This window comes from Mobula hypostoma, chromosome 20 (assembly GCF_963921235.1).
Source record: "Mobula hypostoma chromosome 20, sMobHyp1.1, whole genome shotgun sequence".
Lineage (NCBI taxonomy): Eukaryota > Metazoa > Chordata > Chondrichthyes > Myliobatiformes > Myliobatidae > Mobula > Mobula hypostoma.
This window is the reverse complement of record NC_086116.1, coordinates 453,032-475,677: the sequence shown is the minus strand read 5'-3', so window position 1 is coordinate 475,677 and position 22,646 is coordinate 453,032. Positions and strand designations below refer to the sequence as shown.

The following is a 22,646-nucleotide window of genomic DNA, read 5'->3' as shown; positions in this document are numbered from 1 at the left end:
AATAGCTTCTTCTCCTCTGCCATCTGATTCCTAAATGGACACTGAAGCTTTGAACACTACCTCACTTTGCTTAATACACAGTATTTCTGTTTTTGCACATTTTTAAACAATCTATTCAATATACATAATTGATTTACTTGTTTATTATGTTTTATTTTATTATTTTTTTTCTCTCTCTGCTAGATTATGTGTTGCATTGAACTGCTGCTGCTAAGTTAACAAATTTCACTTCACGTGTCGGTGATAATAAACCTAATTCTGATTCTGAGATGGTGAGATCAAATGGGACCCAGGGTGGATATAAAACTGGCTTGGTGTAAGAAGTCAGAAGGTGGCAGTGGAGGCCTTTGACTGGTGGTATGCCACAGGGATCAGTGCTGAATCCCCTTTGTTTTTCATATGTATTAACAGTTTGGATGAGAATGCAGGTGATATAATAAAATGCTTGTAATGACATCAACACTGGAATGGTGTTCAGTGAAGCAGGTTGCCTAAGATTACAACAGGATCTTGATCAATTCGGAAATGAGTGAAAGAATGGCAGATGGAATATACAGTGCCTCTTAAAAATGACTCACTCTCCTCGGAAGTTTTCATGTTTTATTGTTTTACAACATTGAATCATAGTGGATTTAATTTGGCTTTTTTGACACTATCCAACAGAAAAAGACTCTTTTCTGAGTGGAAACAGATCTCTACAAAGTGATCTAAATTAATTGCAAATATAAAACACAAAATAATTAATTGCATAAGTATTCAAACCCTGCCCCCCCCCCTTAATATGACACACCAAATCATCACTGTGCAAACAAATGGTTTTAGAAGTCACATAATTAGGTAAATGGAGATCTGCTTTTGGAGACCTGATTATAGTAAAAATACATTTGTACCTGGAAGGTCCAACTGCTGGTGAGTCAGTATCCTGGGAAAAGCTACACCAGGAAGACAAAAGAACACTCCAAGCAACTCCGCAAGAAGATTACTGAAAAGCACAAGTCAGGAGATGGATACAAGAAGATTTCCAAGTCACTGAATATCCCTTGGAGTACAGTTTGGTCAATCATTAAAAAATGGAAAGAATATTGTACAGCTATAAATCTGCCTAGAGCAGGCTGTCCTCAAAAACTGAGCAACCATACAAGAAGGGGACTAGTGAGGGAGGCCACCAAGAGACCTGTGACAACTCTGGAGGAGTTACAAGCTTCAGTGGCTGAGATGTGAGAGACTGCACATACAACAACTATTGCCCGGATGCTTCACCGGTCACAGTTTTATGGAAGAGATGCAAAGAGAAAGCCACTGTTGAAAAAAAAATTCACATGAAATCTCAGCTAGAGTTTGCCATAAGGCACGTGGGAGACTCTGAAGTCAGCTAGGAAGTTTTTTGGTCTAATGAAACCAATTTGACACAAACAGTCAAGGAGATGATCAGTGTGAATAAAGCCAAGTTAAATCCACTGTGGTTTAATGCTGTTAAACAATAAAACATGAAAACTTCAAAGGAGGGTGGCACTGTAATTTAGACAAGTGCAAAGTGATGGATTTTTTGGGGAGTTAACCCAGGACTTACAGTGTGATTAACAGGACTTTGGGGAATGTTGCAGAGCACAGACCCTCAAAAGTGGCTACACAGATAGTGTGGTGAAGATGCCACACAGCATGCTTGCCTTCATCAGACAGGACATTGAGTATGAGAGCCAAAACATCATATTATTGCTTCAGAAAATGTTGATGAGACCACACCTGGAATATTATGAGTTCTGGTCATTGTACTTTATGAAGGTTGTGATTAAGCTTAAGGGAACAGAGAAATTTCACAGAAATGCCACTGGGATTACAATGCTTCAGTTATAAGGAAAGGTTGGATTGCCAGTGTCTGAGGGAGGGCCTCTGATCCATGCTGAGGCATATCATAGTCCCGATGAAGGTCTTCAATCTGTTTCCCTTTCCACAGATGCAGCTTGACTTCAGACTGCTTTAAGCAAATGTTTGTATGTATTGCGGAGAAGGTCAGGGACTTCAGGGAAGAGAACAGTCATGTCCTGATACATAACTACATTACAAAAGAGGTGGTGTTAGCAGTTTAGACTGTAACAGAGGAGGCTGAGAAGTGATCTGAAGAGGTTTATAAAATTATAAGAAGCATGGACAAGAGGATGGTTACAGGGTGGGAGGGGGGATCTAAAACTAGAGTGGAGAGGTTTAAGGCGAGGGAGGAAAGATCTGAAGAGGATTTGAGAAGAAAAGTTATAATTACAGTATTTAAAATATTTTTGGATAGATAAATGGATAGGACATGTGCTAAACACCAACAAATGGGCCCAGCTGAGGGGGACCAAAAAGCTAGTTTTCATGCAGCATGACTATAAATGAAGAATACTGAAAGGTTCCATTTGTGTAAAGCAAGTCTTCAAAGCTGACAGGAATGTGGAAAAAGAATCCAACACTATATACCACCATCTCCCAGGCAACAGGAGCAAAGGCCACTTTCAGAGCTATATTTCCATATATCATTTTAACAGATTATCATAGGCATACCATCAAAACCTTAACTTTGCTAAGCTCAAGAATAGCTCTTTTATGTCAACTGATGTACCTGAATCCCAGGGAAAGGAGTAACTTCCGACCCTGTGGCGATGATTATGTTCTTGGAGTTGATGATCTGTATGCTGCCATCACTGCAGAGAGCTGTGACTTGGTTTTTCCCTGTGATCTTACCATAGCCTTGGACATGTGTTACCTTGCAGAAGTGGCAAGATATAAAACATCAAAACTCCATCATATCATCTGATTAGAAATGTTATACGTAAACAAAGAAAGAGCACAAATTTTATAAAGCATCTTAAAATGTTTATACTTGGGCAGTTTGTGCTCTGCAGACTATTGATGTCTCATTTGGAGAGTGATGCTTGCATTTGAATTCATGTTCTGCATCAGTGCAATGACATAAGCTTTTCTCATTTAGTAAAACTGATGACCAAATCAGACCAAGGAGAGTGGAGTCACGATCAGATATATCAGAAACTAACCTTAGTTTGCTTAAACAAATGGGCAATCCCATCAGTCAATGACTTCACTGCATTTAGTAAAACTGATGACCAAATCAGATCAAGGAGAGTGGAACTGAGATGAGAAACTAACCTTATTTTGCTTAAATAAATGGGCAATCCCACTGGTCAATGACTTCACTGCGTTGCTCTTCTGTTCCATCATTTTCTCCAGATTAAGATTCATTCCTGTGACTTTGGAACAACATTTAATCAATTACTGAGCAGATATGATTTATTCCAATTACATTATCTGATGCCATCGAAGTAACTAACCAATGGTTTGTAAATACTCAGACTTATAGAAGACAAAGGTTTGAAAATAGATTTAAAAAGAACAAGATGACAGCAGGCATCAGATTCATTAGGTGACTTGGATATTACAATAAAGATATTTTTAAGGATGCAGAGAGAGCTGACTGAGAAATAATATTCTTTGGCACAGTGGGGATGGTCAAGGAGCAAGGCAACTGACAAAAGAATTTACACAGCAAGTTTGGGAGTTGTTGGGCACCTTTGAGTGTTCATGGAGCAGATCAATGAAATGTTCCATGGAGGCACAGAGAAAGTTTAGGGCCAGCATGGTCCTGTAAGGGTGAAAGCTCGGGATAAAATCTACAGGAAACCCTGGATATCGTGAGATATTGAGGCTTGGAGAAAGAAAAAAAGAGGCATATAGTAGGTATATAGAAATAAAGATGGGGGAAGCTTTTCAAGAATAGGAAGTGTAGAGACATGCTTCAAAGGGAAATTAGGAAGGCAAAGAGGGATCATGAAATATCACTGACTGACAGGATTAAAATAAACCCAAAAGGAATTTTTTGAGTATACAAAGGACAAAAGAATTACAGGGGAAAAAATGGGATTTCATTAGGAACTGAAGCAATCCATATGTGGAACCTGAGGATACAGGCAAGGTCCTAAAGACCATATAACAAATAAGCAGAATCAGGCCATTCAGCCCATAAAGTCCGCTCCGCCATTCCATCATGGCTGATCCCAGATACCTGCCCTCTCACCATATCCCTTGATGCCCCAACCAGTCAGGAACCTATCAACTTCCGCTTTAAATATACCCACAGACTTGGCCTCCACCGCAGTCTGTGGCAGAGCATTCCACAGATACACCACTCTTTGGCTAAAAAAATTCCTCCTTCTCTGTTCTAAAGGGTCGCCCCTCAATTTTGAGGCAGTGCCCTCTAGTTCTGGATACCTCCACCAGATGAAACATCCTGTCCACGTCCACCCTATCCAGTCCTTTCAACATTTAGTAGGTTTCAATGAGATCCCCTCCGCATTCTTCTAAACTCCAGTGAGTACAGGCCCAAAGCTACCAAACGCTCCTCATATGTTAACCCCTTCATTCCTGGAATCATCCTTGTGAACCTCCTCTGGACTCTCCAATGACAACACATCCTTTCTGAGATAAGAAAACTGCTGACAAAACTCCCAAGTGTAACCAGATTAGTGTCTTATATAGCCTCAGCATTATCTCTTTGTTTTTATATTCTATTCCCTTTGAAATAAATGCCTACATTGCATTTGCCTTCTTTACCACAGGCTCAATCTGCCAATTAACTTTCTGGGAGTCCTGAACGAGGACTCCTAAGTTCCCTTGCACCTCTGGTGTTCGAATTTTCTCCCCATTTAGATAATAGTCCGCACTTTTGTTCCTTTTACCAAGATGAATTATCATACATTTCCCAGATGAATTATCATACATTTCCCAACACTGTATTCCATCTGCCACTTTTTTGTGCATTCTTCCAATTTGTCTAAGTCCTGTTGCAATCGCATTGCTTCCTCAGCACTACCTACCCCTCCACCTATCTTCATATCATCCACAAACTTTGCCACAAAGCCATTAATTCCACTATCTAAATCACTGACAATGTGAAAAGTAGCAATCCCAGTATTGACCCCGACAAACACAACTGTCACTTGCACCAACCAGAAAAGGCTCCCTTTATTCCCACTCACTGCCTCCTGCCTGACAGCCCATATCTTTCCTGTAACACCATAGAATTTTATTTTGTTAAGCAGCCTCACGTGCGGCACCTTAACAAATGCCTTCTGAAAATCCAAGTAACTGACATCCACTGCCTCTCCTTTGTCCACCCTGCCTGTTACTTCCTCGAATAACTCTAATAGATTTATCAGGCAAGACTTCCCTTTGCAAAAACCATTCTGACCTTGACTTATTTTATCATTAGTCTTGAAGTACCCTCGAGTCATTTTTGATTATTTGCTAAATTTTGTAGTAAAATAGCAAAGGGAAGGAAAACCGGAGATCTACTTACTTTCAATTCCTCTGCTAGCAAAGTCTTTCCCGTGAGCCAGGTGATAGAGATAGGAGTTGTTCAGCAAAGCCTAAGAGTAACAACCACAATTTTGATTACAGATCTTACAGACATACAGATTCACAGCAAAGTGTATCAGTGCAGAGTAACAAGACAGATCGAGTCTATTCCACTCTTCCAGCCTTCTCCACCATTCGAAAGATCATGGTCGATCATTTTTAATTTAGTTCACTGCTCCAGCTTTCTCCCCATATTCCTGGATCCCTCTAAACCTCACACCAAAATCTAACTCTTCAGATCTATATAATGATTTGGTTTCCACACACTCACTATGATAGAGAACTCCAGTGGTTCACCACTTGCTGGAGGAAGATATTTCTGCTCATGTCAGACTGAAGTGGCTCATCATTACCTTCAGACTATTCTGAACTCCCCTCCCCATTCCTGAATATTAATCTGCACAATTTATTGTGAAGTTTGGAGGCTTTTGAGAGGGGAAGATGTTCCTTATTCCCTACCCCAACCTCTTCACACAGGCTAATATGAAGACAACCCTGGCCAAACAACAGTATACATGGACCTATAAAATAGTCTTTTAATGTACAGACTTGGGTAAGAAAGCATCAACATTCAACATGCACTGCTTAACATTAAATAAAAACGAAGCCCATTCATCAGGTACTCACTTTGGATGGGATACAACCCACGTTCAAACATGTTCCACCCAGTGTTTCATTCTTTTCCACACAGACAGTCTAAAGGAATTAGAAATTAATTAACATATTTTACATGGTTTAGAAGGTTCAAATGAATCTTTTAATGTGTGGAAGAATACTTTCTCAATCCCTCCTCTTTGCTAAAGATGTCTCCATCAATCATTTTCAGGATTTGGTTGCATTAAGGAAATAAGTAGTCTTTTAAGACTAGCAGTGAATTCTCTAAATTGTTTCATTTAAAAAGTCAAATGGACTAACTTGCTACAATTCCATCCTACCAGATGTGGTTGTTTGCCCTTCAGATATCACACCACAGTAACTATTTTATCGGACGTAGCTAAGCGAACAGCTAGCAAACCTGAGCGTCTGGTGGCAAAAGGAGGAGGATCCATGGCCTACTGAGGGGGGAGGGGAGTTTAGGTGGTTAGTGGACTGCCTGGACTGTTGATTCAGGAAGCAGGTTAAATGGCAGCTGGATACATTCTGCTTTATGTTTTGTCAGGACACTGTGAATCATCTTTCACCTGACACTAACACTACTCACCTATACCTACCATTTGGTTTACCACTGTTGACATTGAAGCAATCACTGTATTTTTATATGGGCCACCTTTCTGGGTAGCTCAGCACTGGCACTTGCACTAGCTGGCCTGCTCACCTTAGCAACTCGATTATTGTCATTGCCCCTAAGGTAATCATGTCACCTCAGGGACTTTTGGGCCGAGAATGTGGTGGCAATATCAGAATGACTTTTGGACTTTCTGTTTGAACTGTAACACCATGTTACAATGGCAGCTTTAATGATCGGATCACTCAAATACAGAGATGTAATGAGCTTTCTCGACAACCAGAGGGCATTAACTAGCCATCAATCTGAAATCTCAAAAAACAGTAATTGTCTTTCACATGAAAATGAAAAATAACTGCCGAAAACTGAGGCTTTATAAGGCATTGGCCAGACCCCACTTGGAGTATTGTCAGCAGTTTTCAGCCCCTTATCTAAGAAAAGATGTGCTGGCATTTGAGAGGAGGCTTCGGTAGAAGCAAAAAGTAGTAAGGTGAAAAGTAAAAGTGGCAGGACGGCAAATCCAGGGCAAAAATCAAAAAGGGCCACTTTTCAACATAATTGTATAAGGGCTAAGAGTGTTGTAAAAGTGAGCCTGAAGGCTTTGTGTGTCATTGCAAGGAGTAACAAGGTGGATGAATTAAAAGTGCAGATTGTTATTAATGAATATGATATAGTTGGGAACACAGAAACACGGCTCCAGGGTGACCAGGGATGGGAGCTCAACATTCAGGGATATTCAGTATTCAGGAGGGAAAGACATGAAAGAAAAGGAGGTGGGGTAGCATTGCTGGTTAGAGAGGAGATTAACGCAATAGAAAGGAAGGACATTAGCCGGGAGGATGTGGAATCGATATGGGTAGAGCTGCATAACACTAAGGGGCAGAAAACACTGCTGGGAGTTGTGTACAGGCCACCTAACAGTAGTAGTGAGGTTGGGGATGGTATTAAACAGGAAATTAGAAATGTGTGCAATAAAGGAATAGCAGTTATAATGGGTGACTTCAATCTACATATAGATTGGGTGAACCAAATTGGTAAGGGTGCTGAGGAAGAGGATTTCTTGGAATGTATGCGGGATGGTTTTCTGAACCAATATATCGAGGAACCAACTAGAGAGCAGGCAAATCTAGACTGGGTATTGAGCAATGAGGAAGGGTTAATTAGTAATCTTGTCATGAGAGGCCCCTAGAATGACCATAATATGGTGGAATTCTTTATTAAGATGGAGAGTGACATAGTTAATTCAGAAACAAAGGTTCTGAACTTAAAGAAGGGTAACTTTGAAGGTATGATACATGAATTAGCTAAGATAGACTGGCAAATGACACTTAAAGGGTTGATGGTGGATATGCAATGGCAAGCACTTAAAGATCACATGGTTGAACTACAACAATTGTTCATCCCAGTTTGGCAAAAGAATAAATCAAGGAAGGTAGTGCACCCGTGGCTGACAAGGGAAATTAGGGATAGCATCAATTCCAAAGAAGAAGCATACAAATTAGCAGGAAAAAGTGGCTCATCTGAGGACTGGGAGAAATTCAGAGTCCAGCAGAGGAGGACAAAGGGCTTAATTAGGAAGGGGAAAAAAGATTATGAGAGAAAACTGGCAGGGAACATAAATACTGACTGTAAATGCTTTTATAGAAATGTGAAAAGATAAAGATTGGTTAAGACAAATGTAGGTCCCCTACAGACAGAAACAGGTGAATTGAATATGGGGAGCAAGGACATGGCAGACCAATTGAATAACTACTTTGATTCTGTCTTCACTGAGAAGGACATAAATAATCTTCCAGAAATAGTAGGGGACAGAGGGTCCAGTGAGATGGAGGAACTGAGGGAAATACATGATAGTAAGGAAGTGGTGTTAGGTATATTGAAGGGATTAAAGGCAGATAAATCCCCAGGGCCAGATGGTCTGCATCCCAGAGTGCTTAAGGAAGTAGCCCAAGAAGCAGTGGATGCATTAGTTATAATTTTTCAAAACTCTTTAGATTCTGGACTAGTTCCTGAGGATTGGAGGGTGGCTAATGTAACCCCACTTTTTAAAAAAGGAGGGAGAGAGAAACCAGGGAATTATGGACCGGTTAGCCTGACATCAGTGGTGGGGAAAATGCTAGAGTCAGTTATCAAAGATGTGATAACAGCACATTTGGAAAGCGGTGAAATCATCGAACAAAGTCAGCATGGATTTGTGAAAGGAAAATCATGTCTGACAAATCTCATAGAATTTTTTGAGGATGTAACTAGTAGAGTGGATAGGGGAGAACCAGTGGATGTGGTATATTTGGATTTTCAAAAGGCTTTTGACAAGGTCCCACACAGGAGATTAGTGTGCAAACTTAAAGCACACGGTATTAGGGGTATGGTATTTATGTGGATAGAGAATTGGTTGGCAGACAGGAAGCAAAGAGTGGGAATAAACGGGACCTTTTCAGAATGGCAGACAGTGACTAGTGGGGTACCGCAAGGCTCACTGCTGGGACCCCAGTTGTTTACAATATATATTAATGACTTAGATGAGGGAATTAAATGCAGCATCTCCAAGTTTGCGGATGACATGAAGCTGGGCGGCAGTGTTAGCTGTGAGGAGGACGCTGAGGGGATGCAGGGTGACTTGGATAGATTAGGTGAGTGGGCAAATTCATGGCAGATGCAATTTAATGTGGATAAATGTGAGGTTATCCACTTTGGTGGCAAGAACAGGAAAACAGATTATTATCTGAATGGTGGCTGATTAGGAAAAGGGGAGGTGCAACAAGACCTGGGTGTCATTGTACACCAGTCATTGAAAGTGGGCATGCAGGTACAGCAGGCGGTGAAAAAGGCAAATGGTATGCTGGCATTCATAGCAAGAGGATTCGAGTACAGGAGCAGGGAGGTACTACTGCAGTTGTACAAGGCCTTGGTGAGACCACACCTGGAGTATTGTGTGCAGTTTTGGTCCCCTAATCTGAGGAAAGATATCCTTGCCATAGAGGGAGTGCAAAGAAGGTTCACCAGATTGATTCCTGGGATGGCAGGACTTTCATATGATGAAAGACTGGATCGACTAGGTCTATACTCATTGGAATTTAGAAGATTGAGGGGGGATCTTATTGAAACATATAAAATTCTAAAGGGATCGGACAGGCTAGATGCAGGAAGATTGTTCCCGATGTTGTGGAAGTCCAGAACGAGGGTTCACAGTTTGAGGATAGAGGGGAAGCCTTTTAGGACCGAGATTAGGAAAAACTTCTTCACACAGAGAGTGGTGAATCTGTGGGATTCTCTGTCACAGGAAACAGTTGAGGCCAGTTCATTGGCTATATTTAAGAGGGAGTTAGATATGGCCCTTGTGGCTAAAGGGTTCAGGGGGCATTGGGGGAAGGCTGGTACAGGGTTCTGAGTTGGATGATCAGCCATGATCGTACTGAATGGTGGTGCAGGCTCAAAGGGCCGAATGGCCTACTCCTGCACCTATTTTCTATGTTTCTAAGATAGATTCTGGGCATGAAAGGGTTAACATATCAGGAGTGTTTGATGGCTCGGAACCCGTACTTGCTTGAGTTTAGGAGAATGAGCAGAAATCTCACTGACTGAAACCATTGAACATTGAAGGCTTAGGTAGAGTGGATGTGAAGAGGATGTTCCCTATAGTGGGTAAGTCTAGTATCTGAAGGCACAGACTCAGAATAGAAGGACGTCCATTTAGAACAGATGAGAAGGAATTTCTTTAGCTAGTGGTTGGTGAATCTGTGGAATTAATTGGCACGGACAGCTGTGTCGGCCAAGTCACCGAGTAGTTTTAAAACAGAAGTCTTTGGTTAGTTTGGGTGTCAATGATTATGGAGAATGGGATTAAGAGGGGTAATAAGTCAGCCATGGTGGAACGGCAGAGCAGACTCAATGGGCTGAATGATCTAATTCTGCTTCTACGACTTATGGTCTAAAATACTCGGCAGGTCACACAGTATGTGTGTAAAGAGAAACAGAATCAAGCTTCATCTTATCACAGCATAATTTGTATAGGCCATGGTGCAACTGTGGTAAACATTAGCACACTGGTTCTTGGACCTAAACCAGAAGAATCAAAATAAGGGCTACTCTGTAAGTTACTGCTCCTCAACTACAGTGGTCTCCATTTGCCTATGTACACCATAAGCAAATGTGATATACACAATGTCAGCTTGGAATCAGATAATCTTTACCTACCTTAAACCCCAACTGTGCAGCCTTAATAGCAGCGACATAACCTCCTGGGCCTGAGCCCAGAACAGTGACATCTGCATCAACTGAAATGTAAACCAAACGTCATTAGTGTAAGTCTGCATCACCACCATTTTAAAAGAATCAATCCACACACATATCTTGAACTGTTGGCAGTAGCTGCACGCTGTTCTCATGGCAATCTTAGATAAATAGCAGCTCATGCAAAGCTATGCAAGGTGATGCATTTTGGTAGGAAGAATGAGAAGAGATGATATAAAGCAGAAAGACCGAGACCACATGCACAAATCATTGAAAGTTGTTAAGTAGACTGAGAAATTTCCAAGTAAATCATCTGGCGTCAAATGAAGTACTATGTTTAATTATGGTTGCTTCATACAGGCTACTATGGGAAGCAAGGGAGGAGATTGCTGAGCCTCTGGTGGTGATCTTTGCATCATCAATGAGGACGGGAGAGGTTCCGTAGGATTGGAGGGTTGTGGATGTTGTTCCCTTATTCAAGAAAGGGATATAGCCCAGGAAATTATAGACCAGTGAGTCTTACCTCAGTGGTTGGTAAGTTGATGGAGAAGATCCTGAGAGGAAGGAATTATGAACATTTGAAAAGGCATAATATGATTAGGAATAGTCAGCACGGCTTTGTCAAAGGCAGGTCGTGCCTTACGAGCCTAATTTTTCGAGGATGTGACTAAACACATTGATGAAGGTACAGCTGTAGATGTAGTGTATATGGATTTCAGCAAGGCATTTGATAAGGTACCCCATGCAAGGATTACAGGTGTCGCCCGCTTTTCGAACATTCGAAAACTTTACGAATGGTCTAATTACGAAACTTCACTTATGAAAGACCTACATTAGTACCCTGTTTTCCCTAACAAAAGGTGTTTTCACTATTATGAAAAAAGCAGCACGCGGGAAAAGCAGCACGCAAAAAAAAGGCAGCGCGCGCCCCGAGCAGCCACTCTCCCCCGGATTCAGAACGGCATCCTAGCCGGCATTGCTTAAACACGCGCCTGTGAGCAGCCGTTAGCAAGTTGAGTTCTAAGGTATCCGAAAAGCCTAAAAGAGCTCGTAAGGGTGTTACACTTAGTGTAAAACTAGACATAATTAAGCGTTTCGACCGTGGTGAACGAAGTAAGGACAAAGTGAGTCTGGCTTGTAGAAGTTTACGAAGATGATGTTGAAGAGGTTTTGGCATCCCATAACCAAGAACTGATAGATGAACATAGAACAGTACAGCACATTACAGGCCCTTCGGCCCACAATGTTGTGCCGACCCTCAAACCCTGCCTCCCATATAAGCCCCCACCTTAAATTCCTCCATATTAGTCTCTTAAACTTCACTCGTGTATCTGCCTCCACCACTGACTCAGGCAGTGCATTCCACTCTGAGTAAAAAACCTTCCTCTAATATCCCCTTTGAACTTCCCACCCCTTACCTTAAAGCCATGTCCTCTTGTATTGAGCAGTGGTGCCCTGGGGTAGAGGCGCTGGCTATCCACTCTATCTATTCCTAATATCTTGTACACCTCTATCATGTCTCCTCTCATCCTCCTTCTTTCTAAAGAGTAAAGCCGTAGCTCCCTTAATCTCTGATCATAATGCATACTCTTTAAATCAGGCAGCATCCTGGTAAATCTCCCCTGTACCCTTTCCAATGCTTCCACATCCTTCCTATAGTGAGGCGACCAGAACTGGACACAGTACTCCAAGTGCGGCCTAACCAGAGTTGTATAGATCTGCATCATTACATCCCTCGACTTATGAAGAGCTGTTGAAATTGCAAGAGGAAAGGATAACAATCAAAACGGGGGATGCAGTAGCGAACGGACTGAAAATGAAGTCGTCCAGGAACTGAACGTGAGGCAACTGCGTGAGATTTTCACTGCAATGATAAAGTACGACTTTAATTTTGAAAGGGTACGTCGGTTTAGGGCATATTTGCAGTGCTTACAAAGAACTGTATGATCTAAAGATGCGCGAGGCTAAGCAGTCAAGCATACTGTCATTTTTCAAGCCTTCCAGATCAGCCACAGCAGACAACGAACCTCGACCTTCGACATCGAAGATGACCTGCCTGCCCTGACGGAAACAGATGACACCCCAGTGTCCCGCCACCCCAACCCCCGGGCTGCGGACAGATACCAATCCGCGGAGAATGCAGCGGTAGCCGGGAGGCACCCAGCACATCTTTTAAGAAAAACAGCCGAAATAAACAAGCTAATTAATTAGGTGCCACTCGGCACGTAAATGTCGGCCCAGATCAGAGGCCACCGCTAGACCAACGCATTCTCCATGGATCAGTATCAGTTCGCTGCCCGGAGGGTGGGAGCCACTACACCACCCCAACCTCCGACAACTCAGCCTAACACACCATCATCAATATGCTCGGCGCTGTCCCAATTCCAGTAAGTGATACTACACTGTACATACATTATTTCTACTTTAAATCGGCTGTGTATTTTTACATGTTATTTGGTATGATTTGGCAGCTTCATAGCTTAAAGGTTACTGGAGAGCACTTGCAGCGTGTTTCTGCTGAGAGATTTTCGCTATGGAGAACAGTGCAGCAATGATTGTGGAAATGTTTTTCTACTTTATATAGGCTGTGTATTCATCATATCATTCCTGTTTTTACTATATGTTACTGTTATTTTAGGTTTTATGTGTTACTTGGTATGATTTGGTAGGTTATTTTTGGGTCTGCAAACGCTCACAAATTTTTCCCATATAAATTAATGGTAAATGCTTCTTCGCTTTATGACATTCTGGTTTACGAACCATTTCACAGGAACACTCTACTTTCAGATGGCGGGGGAAACCTGTATTGAGAAAGTAAGAAGGCATGGGATCCAAGGGGACATTGTTTGTGGATCCAAAACTAGCTTGCCCACAGAAGGCAAAGAGTGGTTGTAGACGGGTCATATTCTGCATGGAGGCCAGTGACCAATGGTGCACCTCAGGGATCTTGGTGATTTTTATAAATGACCTGGATGAGGAAGTGGAAGGAAAGGTTAGTAAATTTGCTGATGCCACAAAGGTTGGGGGTGTTGTGGATAGTGTGGAGGGCTGTCAAAGGTTATAGCGGGACATTGATAGGATGCAAAACTGGGCTGAGAAGTTTCACATGGAGTTCAACCCAGATAAGTGTGAGGTGGTTCATTTTGGTAGGTCAAACATGATGGCAGAGTATAGCATTATTGGTAAGATTCTTGGCTGTGTGGAGGATCAGAGGGATCTTGGGGTCCGGGTCCACAGGACACTCAAAGCTGCTACGCAGGTTGACTGTGATGTTCAGAAGGCATACTGTGCATTGGCCTTCATCAACTGTGAGACTGAGTTTAAGAACGAAGAGTTAATGTTGCAGCTATATAGGACCCTGGTCAGACCCCACTTAGGAGTACTGTGCTGAATTCTGGTCACCTCACTACAGGAAGGATGTGGAAACCATAGAAAGGGTGCAGAGAAGATTTACAAGGATGTTGCCTGGATTGGGGAGCATGCCTTATGAGAATAGGTTGAGTGAACTCGGCCTTTTCTCCTTGGAGCGATGGAGGATGAGAGGTGTATGAGATGATGAGAGGCAACGATCGTGTGGATAGTCAGAGGTTTTTTCCCCAGGGCGGAAATGGCTAACACGAGAGGGCATAGTTTTAAGGTGCTTGGAAGTAGGTACAGAGGAGATGCCAGGGGTAAGTTTTTTTATGCACAGAGTGGTGACTGCGTGGAATGGTCTGCTGGTGGTGGCGGAAACGATAGGGTCCTTTAAGAGACTCCTGGATAGGTACATGAAGCTTAGAAAAATAGAGGGCTATGGGTACACCTAGGTAGTTCTAGGGTAAGGACATGTTCGGCACAGCTTTGTAGACTAAAGGACCTGTGTTGTGCTGTAGGTTTTCTATGTTTCTGTTAGAGGACAGATGTAAAGATATAATATCAAACAAGAGAAAATCTGCAGATGCTGGAAATACAGAGCAACACACGCACACAAAGTGCTGGAGGAACTCAGTAGGCCAGGCAGCATATACAGAAAAAAGTAAAATTGACATTTTGGCCTGTCTCTGCCTGGCCTGCTGAGTTCCTCCAGCATTTTGTGTGTGTTGTGAAGATATAATAGATGGGGAAGGACAAATGTGATCTGCAAGTTTTTGAGGAGGTGACCCAGGTGAGTGATGAGGGTAGGATGGTGGCAATTGTTCATTCAGACTTTAGTAAAGCATTTGAGATCATTCTTTGTAGGCTGGGGTGGGAATCATGGCGACTTGGGACTTTGGATGGAGAACTGACTTGCCTACAAAAGGCAGAGAGTAGAGGTGGAAGGGTGTTATTCTGTCTAGAGGTCCATGATCAATGATATCCTACAGGAACCCATATCGGGATCTCTTGTTTGTGATAAACTGTATATGAATAAAATTAATGAAAGTATGGATGACTAGGTTAGGGAGTTGGATAGATGATAGAAAAAGTTGGTGGATCATACTGTTGATTGCCAAAGGCAGCAGTGTATACATCAATTAAGAGATATTTACAAAGAAATGAGAGATTGTTTAACCTGGGCAAGTGTGAGACATTGCACTTTACAAGGAGAGGGAGATGTGGGTGGAGAGTAGAAGGTGCCTGGAATGGGCTGCGAGGGGCCGGCGTGGGATCCAGTGTGCGAGAAGTCAGTGTGAGATCCACTGTGAGTGTAGTTGGTTTGGGATCCAGTGTGCAAGTAGCCAGTGCGAGAGGAGGAAATTTGAAGAATAACACATTAACAAGGTACTCTTAAGGTATTCACCATTCTGAGTGAAAAACAACTCCCCCCATCCTCTCCAACGCTGGTCAAAGAATTTCAGTCAACCACACAGCACGATGCGACAAAGCAAAGCCATCTCTTCAATACATAAATCAGACTTAATTTCAAGGATATTTCAGAGCCTTCTGCTAGAGGCAATGGGCACTCTCAGATGACAGATCCATTGGGAAATTGAATGGAAGTTTTGGGACAGGTAATTGAAAAGCTGCAGCAAACAATCGTCTCCACTAATCAAATGTCCAGGTCATCTACAAGCCACAACATATTTCCAACAAGGCCAGGAGTTTGTCAATAGAAATCAGTGATGAATTATCAGTGCTCGAAATAACAAAGGTTATCTCAGGAAGGTTATCACAAAGGTGCTTTATCAGCTTGGCTGTGACAGTGCAATGGATTAAGCTGGAGCTGGGACATTGCAATGGATTGAGCTGAGACGCTGCATTGGATTGAGGTGGATCTGAGACATTGCACTGGATTGAGCTGGAGCTGGGACATTGCACTGGATTGAGCTGGAGCTGTGACGGTGCATTGGATTGAGCTGGGACGTTGCAATGGGTTGAACTGGATCTGAGACACTGCATTGCATTGAGCTGGAGCTGGGATGGTGTATTGGATTGAGCTGGATCTGAGACACTGCAGTGCATTGAGCTGGAGCTGTGACGGTGCATTGCTTTGAACTGGAGCTGGGACAGTGCAATGGATTGAGCTGGATCTGGGATGGTGCATTGGATTGAGCTGGAGCTGTGATGTTGCACTGGATTGAGCTGGAGCTGGGACGATGCATTGGATTGAGCTGGATCCGAGACACTACAGTGCTTTGAGCTGGAGCTAGATGCATTCAGGACCATCCGGGAGACTGAAAACTTCATAGATGGGGCTTTTACTGTGGTCACATAGAGAATTCAGGCTTCAGGTAGAAGGTGGGTGACCTCTAAGAGAAGAAAGGGAGTAGGCAGTCAGGGCAGGGTTCCCCTGTGGCCATTCCCCACACAACTAGTCTTTGGATATGCTGGGGCTTGGGGGGAAGCAATTACCCATCAAGGTACAGCAGCACCGTGGCCAGCTCTGAGGCTCAACAGAAATTTGAAAAGTCAGGCAGAGCAGTTGAGCTTGGAGATCAGCAGATTCTGTGGCTGTGAAAGAGATGCCAGAATGGTGTGCCGCCTCCTAAGTGTCAGGGACTAAGATATCTCAGAGCGGCTGCAGGAGATTCTCAACAAGCAGGGTGAGCAGCCAGAGAGAAAGTGGCTGTGCGCAGTGAGGCTGTGAGGAAGAACCGGCAGATGATAGGGCAAATTGCAGTCAGTGGGATGAGATGAAGTGTAATGAGGGCAAAATCAAAAAGGGTGATGAATACAGGACTGAAGGTGTTATATTTGAATGCTCTCATTATACGGAATAAAGCAATGATCTTGTAGTGCAGTTAGAGATTGGCAGGTACGATGTTGTTGCCATCACCAACTCATGGCTGAAAGAAGATCACAATTCGGAGCTTAACGTCCAAAGAAACACCCCCTATCAAAAACACAAGGAAATAAGGCAGAGGGTGGGGTGGCAAAAAAATTCAATCAAATCCTTAGAAAGAGGTGATATAGGATTGGAAGTTATGGGTAAAGTTAAGAAAATGCAAGGGTAAAAGGATCCTGATGGGAGTTATATACAAGCTAGGAAAGACAAAATATGAAAGCAAGCTAGTAGACAATGCTTTTTCAAGTATGTAAAAATAAAAGAGATGAGAGTGAATATGGGAACGATAGAAAATGAGGCCGGAAAAATAATAACAGGGTAGAAGGAGATGGCAGATGAACTAATTGAGTATTTTGCATCAGTTTTCACTGTGGAAGACACTAGCCACGTGTCAGATGTTGCACAGTGTGAAGGAAGAGAAGAGAGAAGGTGCTCAAAATGCTGAAAGACCAAAAGTCATAAGTTACGTGGACCAGATGAACCGCATCCTAGGATTCTGAATGAGTTAGAGATTGTGGAAGCATTAGCAATCATCTTTCAAAAATCATTGGACTCTGGCATGGTGCCAGAAAACTGGAAAATTGTAAATGTCACTCCACTCTTTAAAGAGGGAGGTAGCAAAAAGGAAGTTATAGACCAGTTAGCCTGACCTCAGTGGTTGGGAAAATGTTGGAGTCAATTGTTAAGGATGAGGTTATGGAGTACTTGATGACACAGGACAAGATAGAACAAAGTCAGCGTGGTTTTCTTGCCTGACAAACCTGTTGGAATTCTTTAAGGAGATTACAAGTAGGATGGAAAAAGGGGATGCAGTGGATGTTGTATATTTGGACTTTCAGAAGGCCTTTGACAAGGTGCCACATGACGCTGCTTACCAAGTTAAGAGCCCATGGTATGACAGGAAAGTTACTGGCATGGTTATAGCATTGGCTGATTGGTAGGAGGCAGCGAGTGGGAATAAAAGGATCCCTTTCTGTTTGGCTGCCAGTGAGTAGTGGTTTTCCACAGGCATCGGTGTTGAGACCACTTCTTTTTATGCTGTATATCAATGATTTAGATGACGGAATTGATGGCTTTGTTGCCAAATTTGCAGATGATATGAAAAGATTGTTGGAGGGGCAGGTAGTGTTGAGGAAACAGGGAGGTTGCATAAGGACTTAAGACAGATTAGGAGATTGGGCAAAAAAGTGGAAAATGAAATACAATGTTGGAAAATGCATGGTCATGCACTTTGGTAATAAAAATAAATGTGCAGACTATTTTCTCAACAGGGAGAGGATCCAAAAATCTGAGATGCTAAGGGACTTGGGAGTTCTTGTGCAGAACACCCTAAACTTGCAGGCTGAATCAGTGGTGAGGAAGGCAAATGCAATGTTAGCATTCATTCATTGCTCTTGAATACTTGAGCAGAGATGTAATGCTGAGGTTTTATAAGGCACCTTGAGTATTGTGAACAGTTTTGGGCTTATCTAAGGAAAGATGTGCTGGCATTGGAGAGGGTCCAGAGGCGGTTCATAAGTATGATTCCAGGAATGAAAGGGTTATCACACGAGGAATGCTTGATGTCTCTGGGTCTGTATTCGCTGGAATTTGAATGCTGAAAGGCCTAGACAGAGTAGATGTGGAAAGAGCCTACGGTAGATAGGTCATAATATGGATAAAGAAATGGAGGACAAACTTAATCCATCAGTCTTCCCTGTGGAAGACACTTGCAGTAAGCCAGAAAAACGAAAGTGCAAGGGGGCAGAGTGAGTGCAGTCGCTATTACTAAGGTGAAGGAGTTTGGGAAGCTAAAAGGTCTGAAGATGGATAAGTCATGTGGACCAGATGGTCTACAACCCAGTGTTCTGGAAGAGGTAGGTGAAGAGATTGTGGAGGCATTAGTAATGATCTTTCAAGAATCACTAGATTCTGGAATGGTTCCAGAGGACTGGAAAATTGTAAATGTCACTCCACTCTTAAGAAGGAAGGGAGGCAGAAGAAAGCAAATTATTGGCCAGTCAGCTTGTCTTCAGTGGTGGAGAATATGTTGGAGTCCATTACTAAGGATGAGGTTTCAGGGTACTTGGTGGCACATGATAAAATAAGCCAAAGTCAGCATGGTTTCCTTACGGGCAAATCTTGTATGACAAATCTGTTGGAATTCTTTGAGGAAATAATAAACAGGACAAATGAAACCCAGTGGATTACTTGGATTTTTAAAATGCCTTTTTGACAAGGTGCTGCACGTGACACTGCTCAACAACAGGAAAGATAATAGTATGGATAGAAGATTGGCTGACTGGCAGGAGTCAAAGAATCAGAATAAATGGGGTCTCTTCTGGTTGGTTGCCGTTGACCAGCGGTGTTTTGCAGGGATCAGTGTTGGGGCTGCTTCACATTATATGTCAATGATTTGGATGAAGGAATTGATGGCTTTGAGGCCATGTTTGCAGATGATATAGATAGGTGGATGGGCAGGTAGTGTTGAGAAAACTGGGAGTCTGCAGAACTTGGGCAGTTTGGGAGAGTGGGAAAAGTGGCAGATGGAATATAGTGTGGGAAAGTGTATGGTCTTGCACTTTGGTAGAAAGAACAAAGGTGTAGACTATTTTCTAATCAGTGAGAAAATTCAAAAGTTAGATGTGCAAAGGGACTTGGGTGTCCTTTTGCAGGATTCCTAGAGGTTAACTTGCAGGTTGAGTCAATGGTCAGCATTTGTTTCAAAAGGACTAGATATAATAGCAAGGATGTGGTGTTGAGGGCATTGTTCAGACAGTACTTGGAGTATTGTGAGCAGCTTTAACAAAGAAAAGATGTGCTGGCAGTGTCCAATGGAGGCTCACCAGAATGACTCCAAGGGTTCACGTATGAGAAGCATTTGATGGCTCTGAGCCAGTATTTGCTAAAATTTAGAAGAATGAGGGGGATCTCATTTAATCCATTCGAATATTGAAAGATCTGGATGGAGTGGATGTTTCCAGTAGTGGGCAACTCAAGCCCCAGAATAGAGGGACATCCATTTAGAATAGAGACAAGAAGAAATTTCTTTAGCCAGAGGGCTACGAATCTGTGAAATTCATTGGGGTTGAGGGGGGTAATAAATCAGCTGTGATATAATGACGGAGCAGACTTGACGGGCCAGGTGACCTAATTCTGCTACGTCTCATGGTCTTACTACCGTCCATACCTGGTGTAGCATCAGCATACGTCCGCATCTGGACTGCTGAAAGGCCCTGGAGTCTGCGACAAACATTTCCACTCTGCGTTAAACACAAAAACGTTCAAAAATGAGCACTGTCCATTGTTTCTTTTCATGAGCTCGAAGTCCACCAGGCAATATCCCCCAAGTTCACAATGATTACTCCTGTAAAATACTGCTTAAATGCCACAAACCGCTGGAGTGGGTTGGACTCATAAGACTGTTAAATCTCTGGCATTCGTCACTGCTCCTGTCCAAAATCACTGGCTTTCAAAGCAGAACCACTCAGACAGAATTACTTACATCTTAGTGTATGCATTGAGTATTTGCAATTAAATGTGATGTACTTAACAAACATTGAATATTTGGAGACCTTTACAATGTAAGAGAATAACTGATCAGGAACAAAGGAGCAAGAAGCAGACTCCAATATCTCAAAGGGACAGACAAGGAGGAATGGGTGAAAGGATCGCATTTTGGAACAGTGACGGGCAGGACCAGGCAAGAGCTGGGCATGAGTTAAATACTGGGAACGTATGATAATATGAAGAGGAGCCCTGGGCAAGGTGACGGAGGGGGAAGTACACAATGGGCGCTAGAGAGAGGGAGAGGCTGCATAGGAGAGCTGAATGGTGGCAATAGAGTCAGTGGGCAGGCAATAGGGGAATGGGCAGAGGGGACAGGGGTGGGGAAACAGGATGGGCAGAGGGGACGGAGTGGGGATGCGGGACGGGCAGTGTGGGGGGAGCGGGGGGGGACGGGCAGAGGGGGGAGCGGGGGGGGACGGGCAGAGGGGGACGGGCAGAAGGGGGAGCGGGGGGGGACGGGCAGAAGGGGGAGCGGGGGGGGACGGGCAGAAGGGGGAGCGGGGGGGACGGGCAGAAAGGGGAGCGGGGGGGACGGGCAGAAGGGGGAGCGGGGGGGACGGGCAGAGGGGGGAGCGGGGGGGGACGGGCAGAGGGGGAGCGGCGGGGGGGGACGGGCAGAGGGGGGAGCGGGGGGGGACGGGCAGAGGGGGAGCGGGGGGGGGACGGGCAGAGGGGGGAGCGGGGGGGGACGGGCAGAGGGGGGAGCGGGGGGGGACGGGCAGAGGGGGGAGCGGGGGGGGACGGGCAGAGGGGGGAGCGGGGGGGGACGGGCAGAGGGGGGGACGGGGGGACGGGTAGAGGGGGGAGCGGGGGGACGGGCAGAGTGGGATGGGATGGACGACAGGATGGTGTGGATTACTGTGGGGGGGGGGTTGGAAGCCAAACAGCCGTGATTCCAGGGGGAGGGGGCGCGGTGCAGACAGCGGTGGGGAGCAGTGACGGGTAGGAACGGTGCTGGAGAGAGAGGGGTTGCTTCCCGATAACGCCGGTCCCGGAATCGGGTCAGTCGCTTGGTGGGGACTGGTGCAGCCCGGTCAGTGGTGGTCCCGGCGGCGGGAGCCAGGCCCGAGGCCTGCCTGCGGTCACGGGTAATGGTCGAGTCCCTGGCCTCGCCGCAGTCAGTACCGCCTGTCCTGCAAACCCCATGCTCGTTACTGAGGACAATCTCCCCACTCCACCCGGAACATGCAAACCCCGCTTCCGGACTGACCTTGAACAACCGGCGGATCATCGCAGCGACCGCGGCTCCACCTCAGCGACAGCGGGAGTGCGCATGCGCGCGTGACGTCACGACAGGACCACGTGGGTGGGAGTGTTGGCCCCACGGGGGACGTTTCGCTGTTGGTTGTTGCTTGTTGGACGGTCCGGCTCCAGCAAGGCTCCTGCCCCGCATTTACACCCTCTCACCGAGCATCGCACATTGCAGTCCCGGTAAAGAGTTACCCGCTGTCTGCTGTGGCTCTCATAAAGTTATCTCAGTCCGGGGGGGGGCGGTTTACTGGCACAGCAAGCCCAGTTCTTCACCTTCGAATTCCCCAAGATCTTCTCAGACCCAGGGTCTGCACTGTATGTAGAGAAAGATGACGACTGCTACATTTCTTCGTCGCTCGGCGAGTTCGGTGATCTGCAGCCTTAAGGATGGGTATGAGTCAGTAGCATCCTCACAGATGGACATATTGAGGATCTGCAGATCCTTCTATGCCAGTCTGCACGACAGAAAGGCCTCAGACAGTATAGCCTCCCACAACTCTGTCATGGAGGTGTTATCACAGCAAGAGGCAGTGTTTGGTCCAGTCACTGGCCCTGCATCCTTCCATCCATTCCTTCCACTTCAATAAAACTCCTGGAAGTGAAGGCTTACTGGCTGAGTTACACTGGGCTTTCTGGGACCAGACCTGCTGAAAGTGTGCAATACTATGCAGTATGTCGGACTCTGAGGAAGTGCATCATTACCCGCATCTACAAGCAGAATGCTTCGCTGCGAATATAGAC

At 44.4% G+C, this 22,646-nt stretch overlaps 1 protein-coding gene across 1 annotated transcript in view; it reads right to left on the bottom strand.

The window, feature by feature from the left end:
- dldh (dihydrolipoamide dehydrogenase) overlaps positions 1 to 21,948 on the bottom strand; it is a 55,641-nt gene extending 33,693 nt beyond the window's left edge. The window contains exons 1-7 of the mRNA XM_063072227.1: positions 21,865 to 21,948; positions 20,275 to 20,347; positions 10,826 to 10,905; positions 6,034 to 6,102; positions 5,348 to 5,417; positions 3,142 to 3,242; positions 2,597 to 2,740 (exon numbers count right to left, since the gene is read on the bottom strand). Coding sequence (XP_062928297.1) covers positions 2,597 to 2,740; positions 3,142 to 3,242; positions 5,348 to 5,417; positions 6,034 to 6,102; positions 10,826 to 10,905; positions 20,275 to 20,347; positions 21,865 to 21,885 — 558 coding nt within the window. The 5' untranslated portion in view covers positions 21,886 to 21,948. The remainder of the gene's footprint in view (positions 1 to 2,596; positions 2,741 to 3,141; positions 3,243 to 5,347; positions 5,418 to 6,033; positions 6,103 to 10,825; positions 10,906 to 20,274; positions 20,348 to 21,864) is intronic.
- Positions 21,949 to 22,646: the final 698 nt, after the last annotated feature.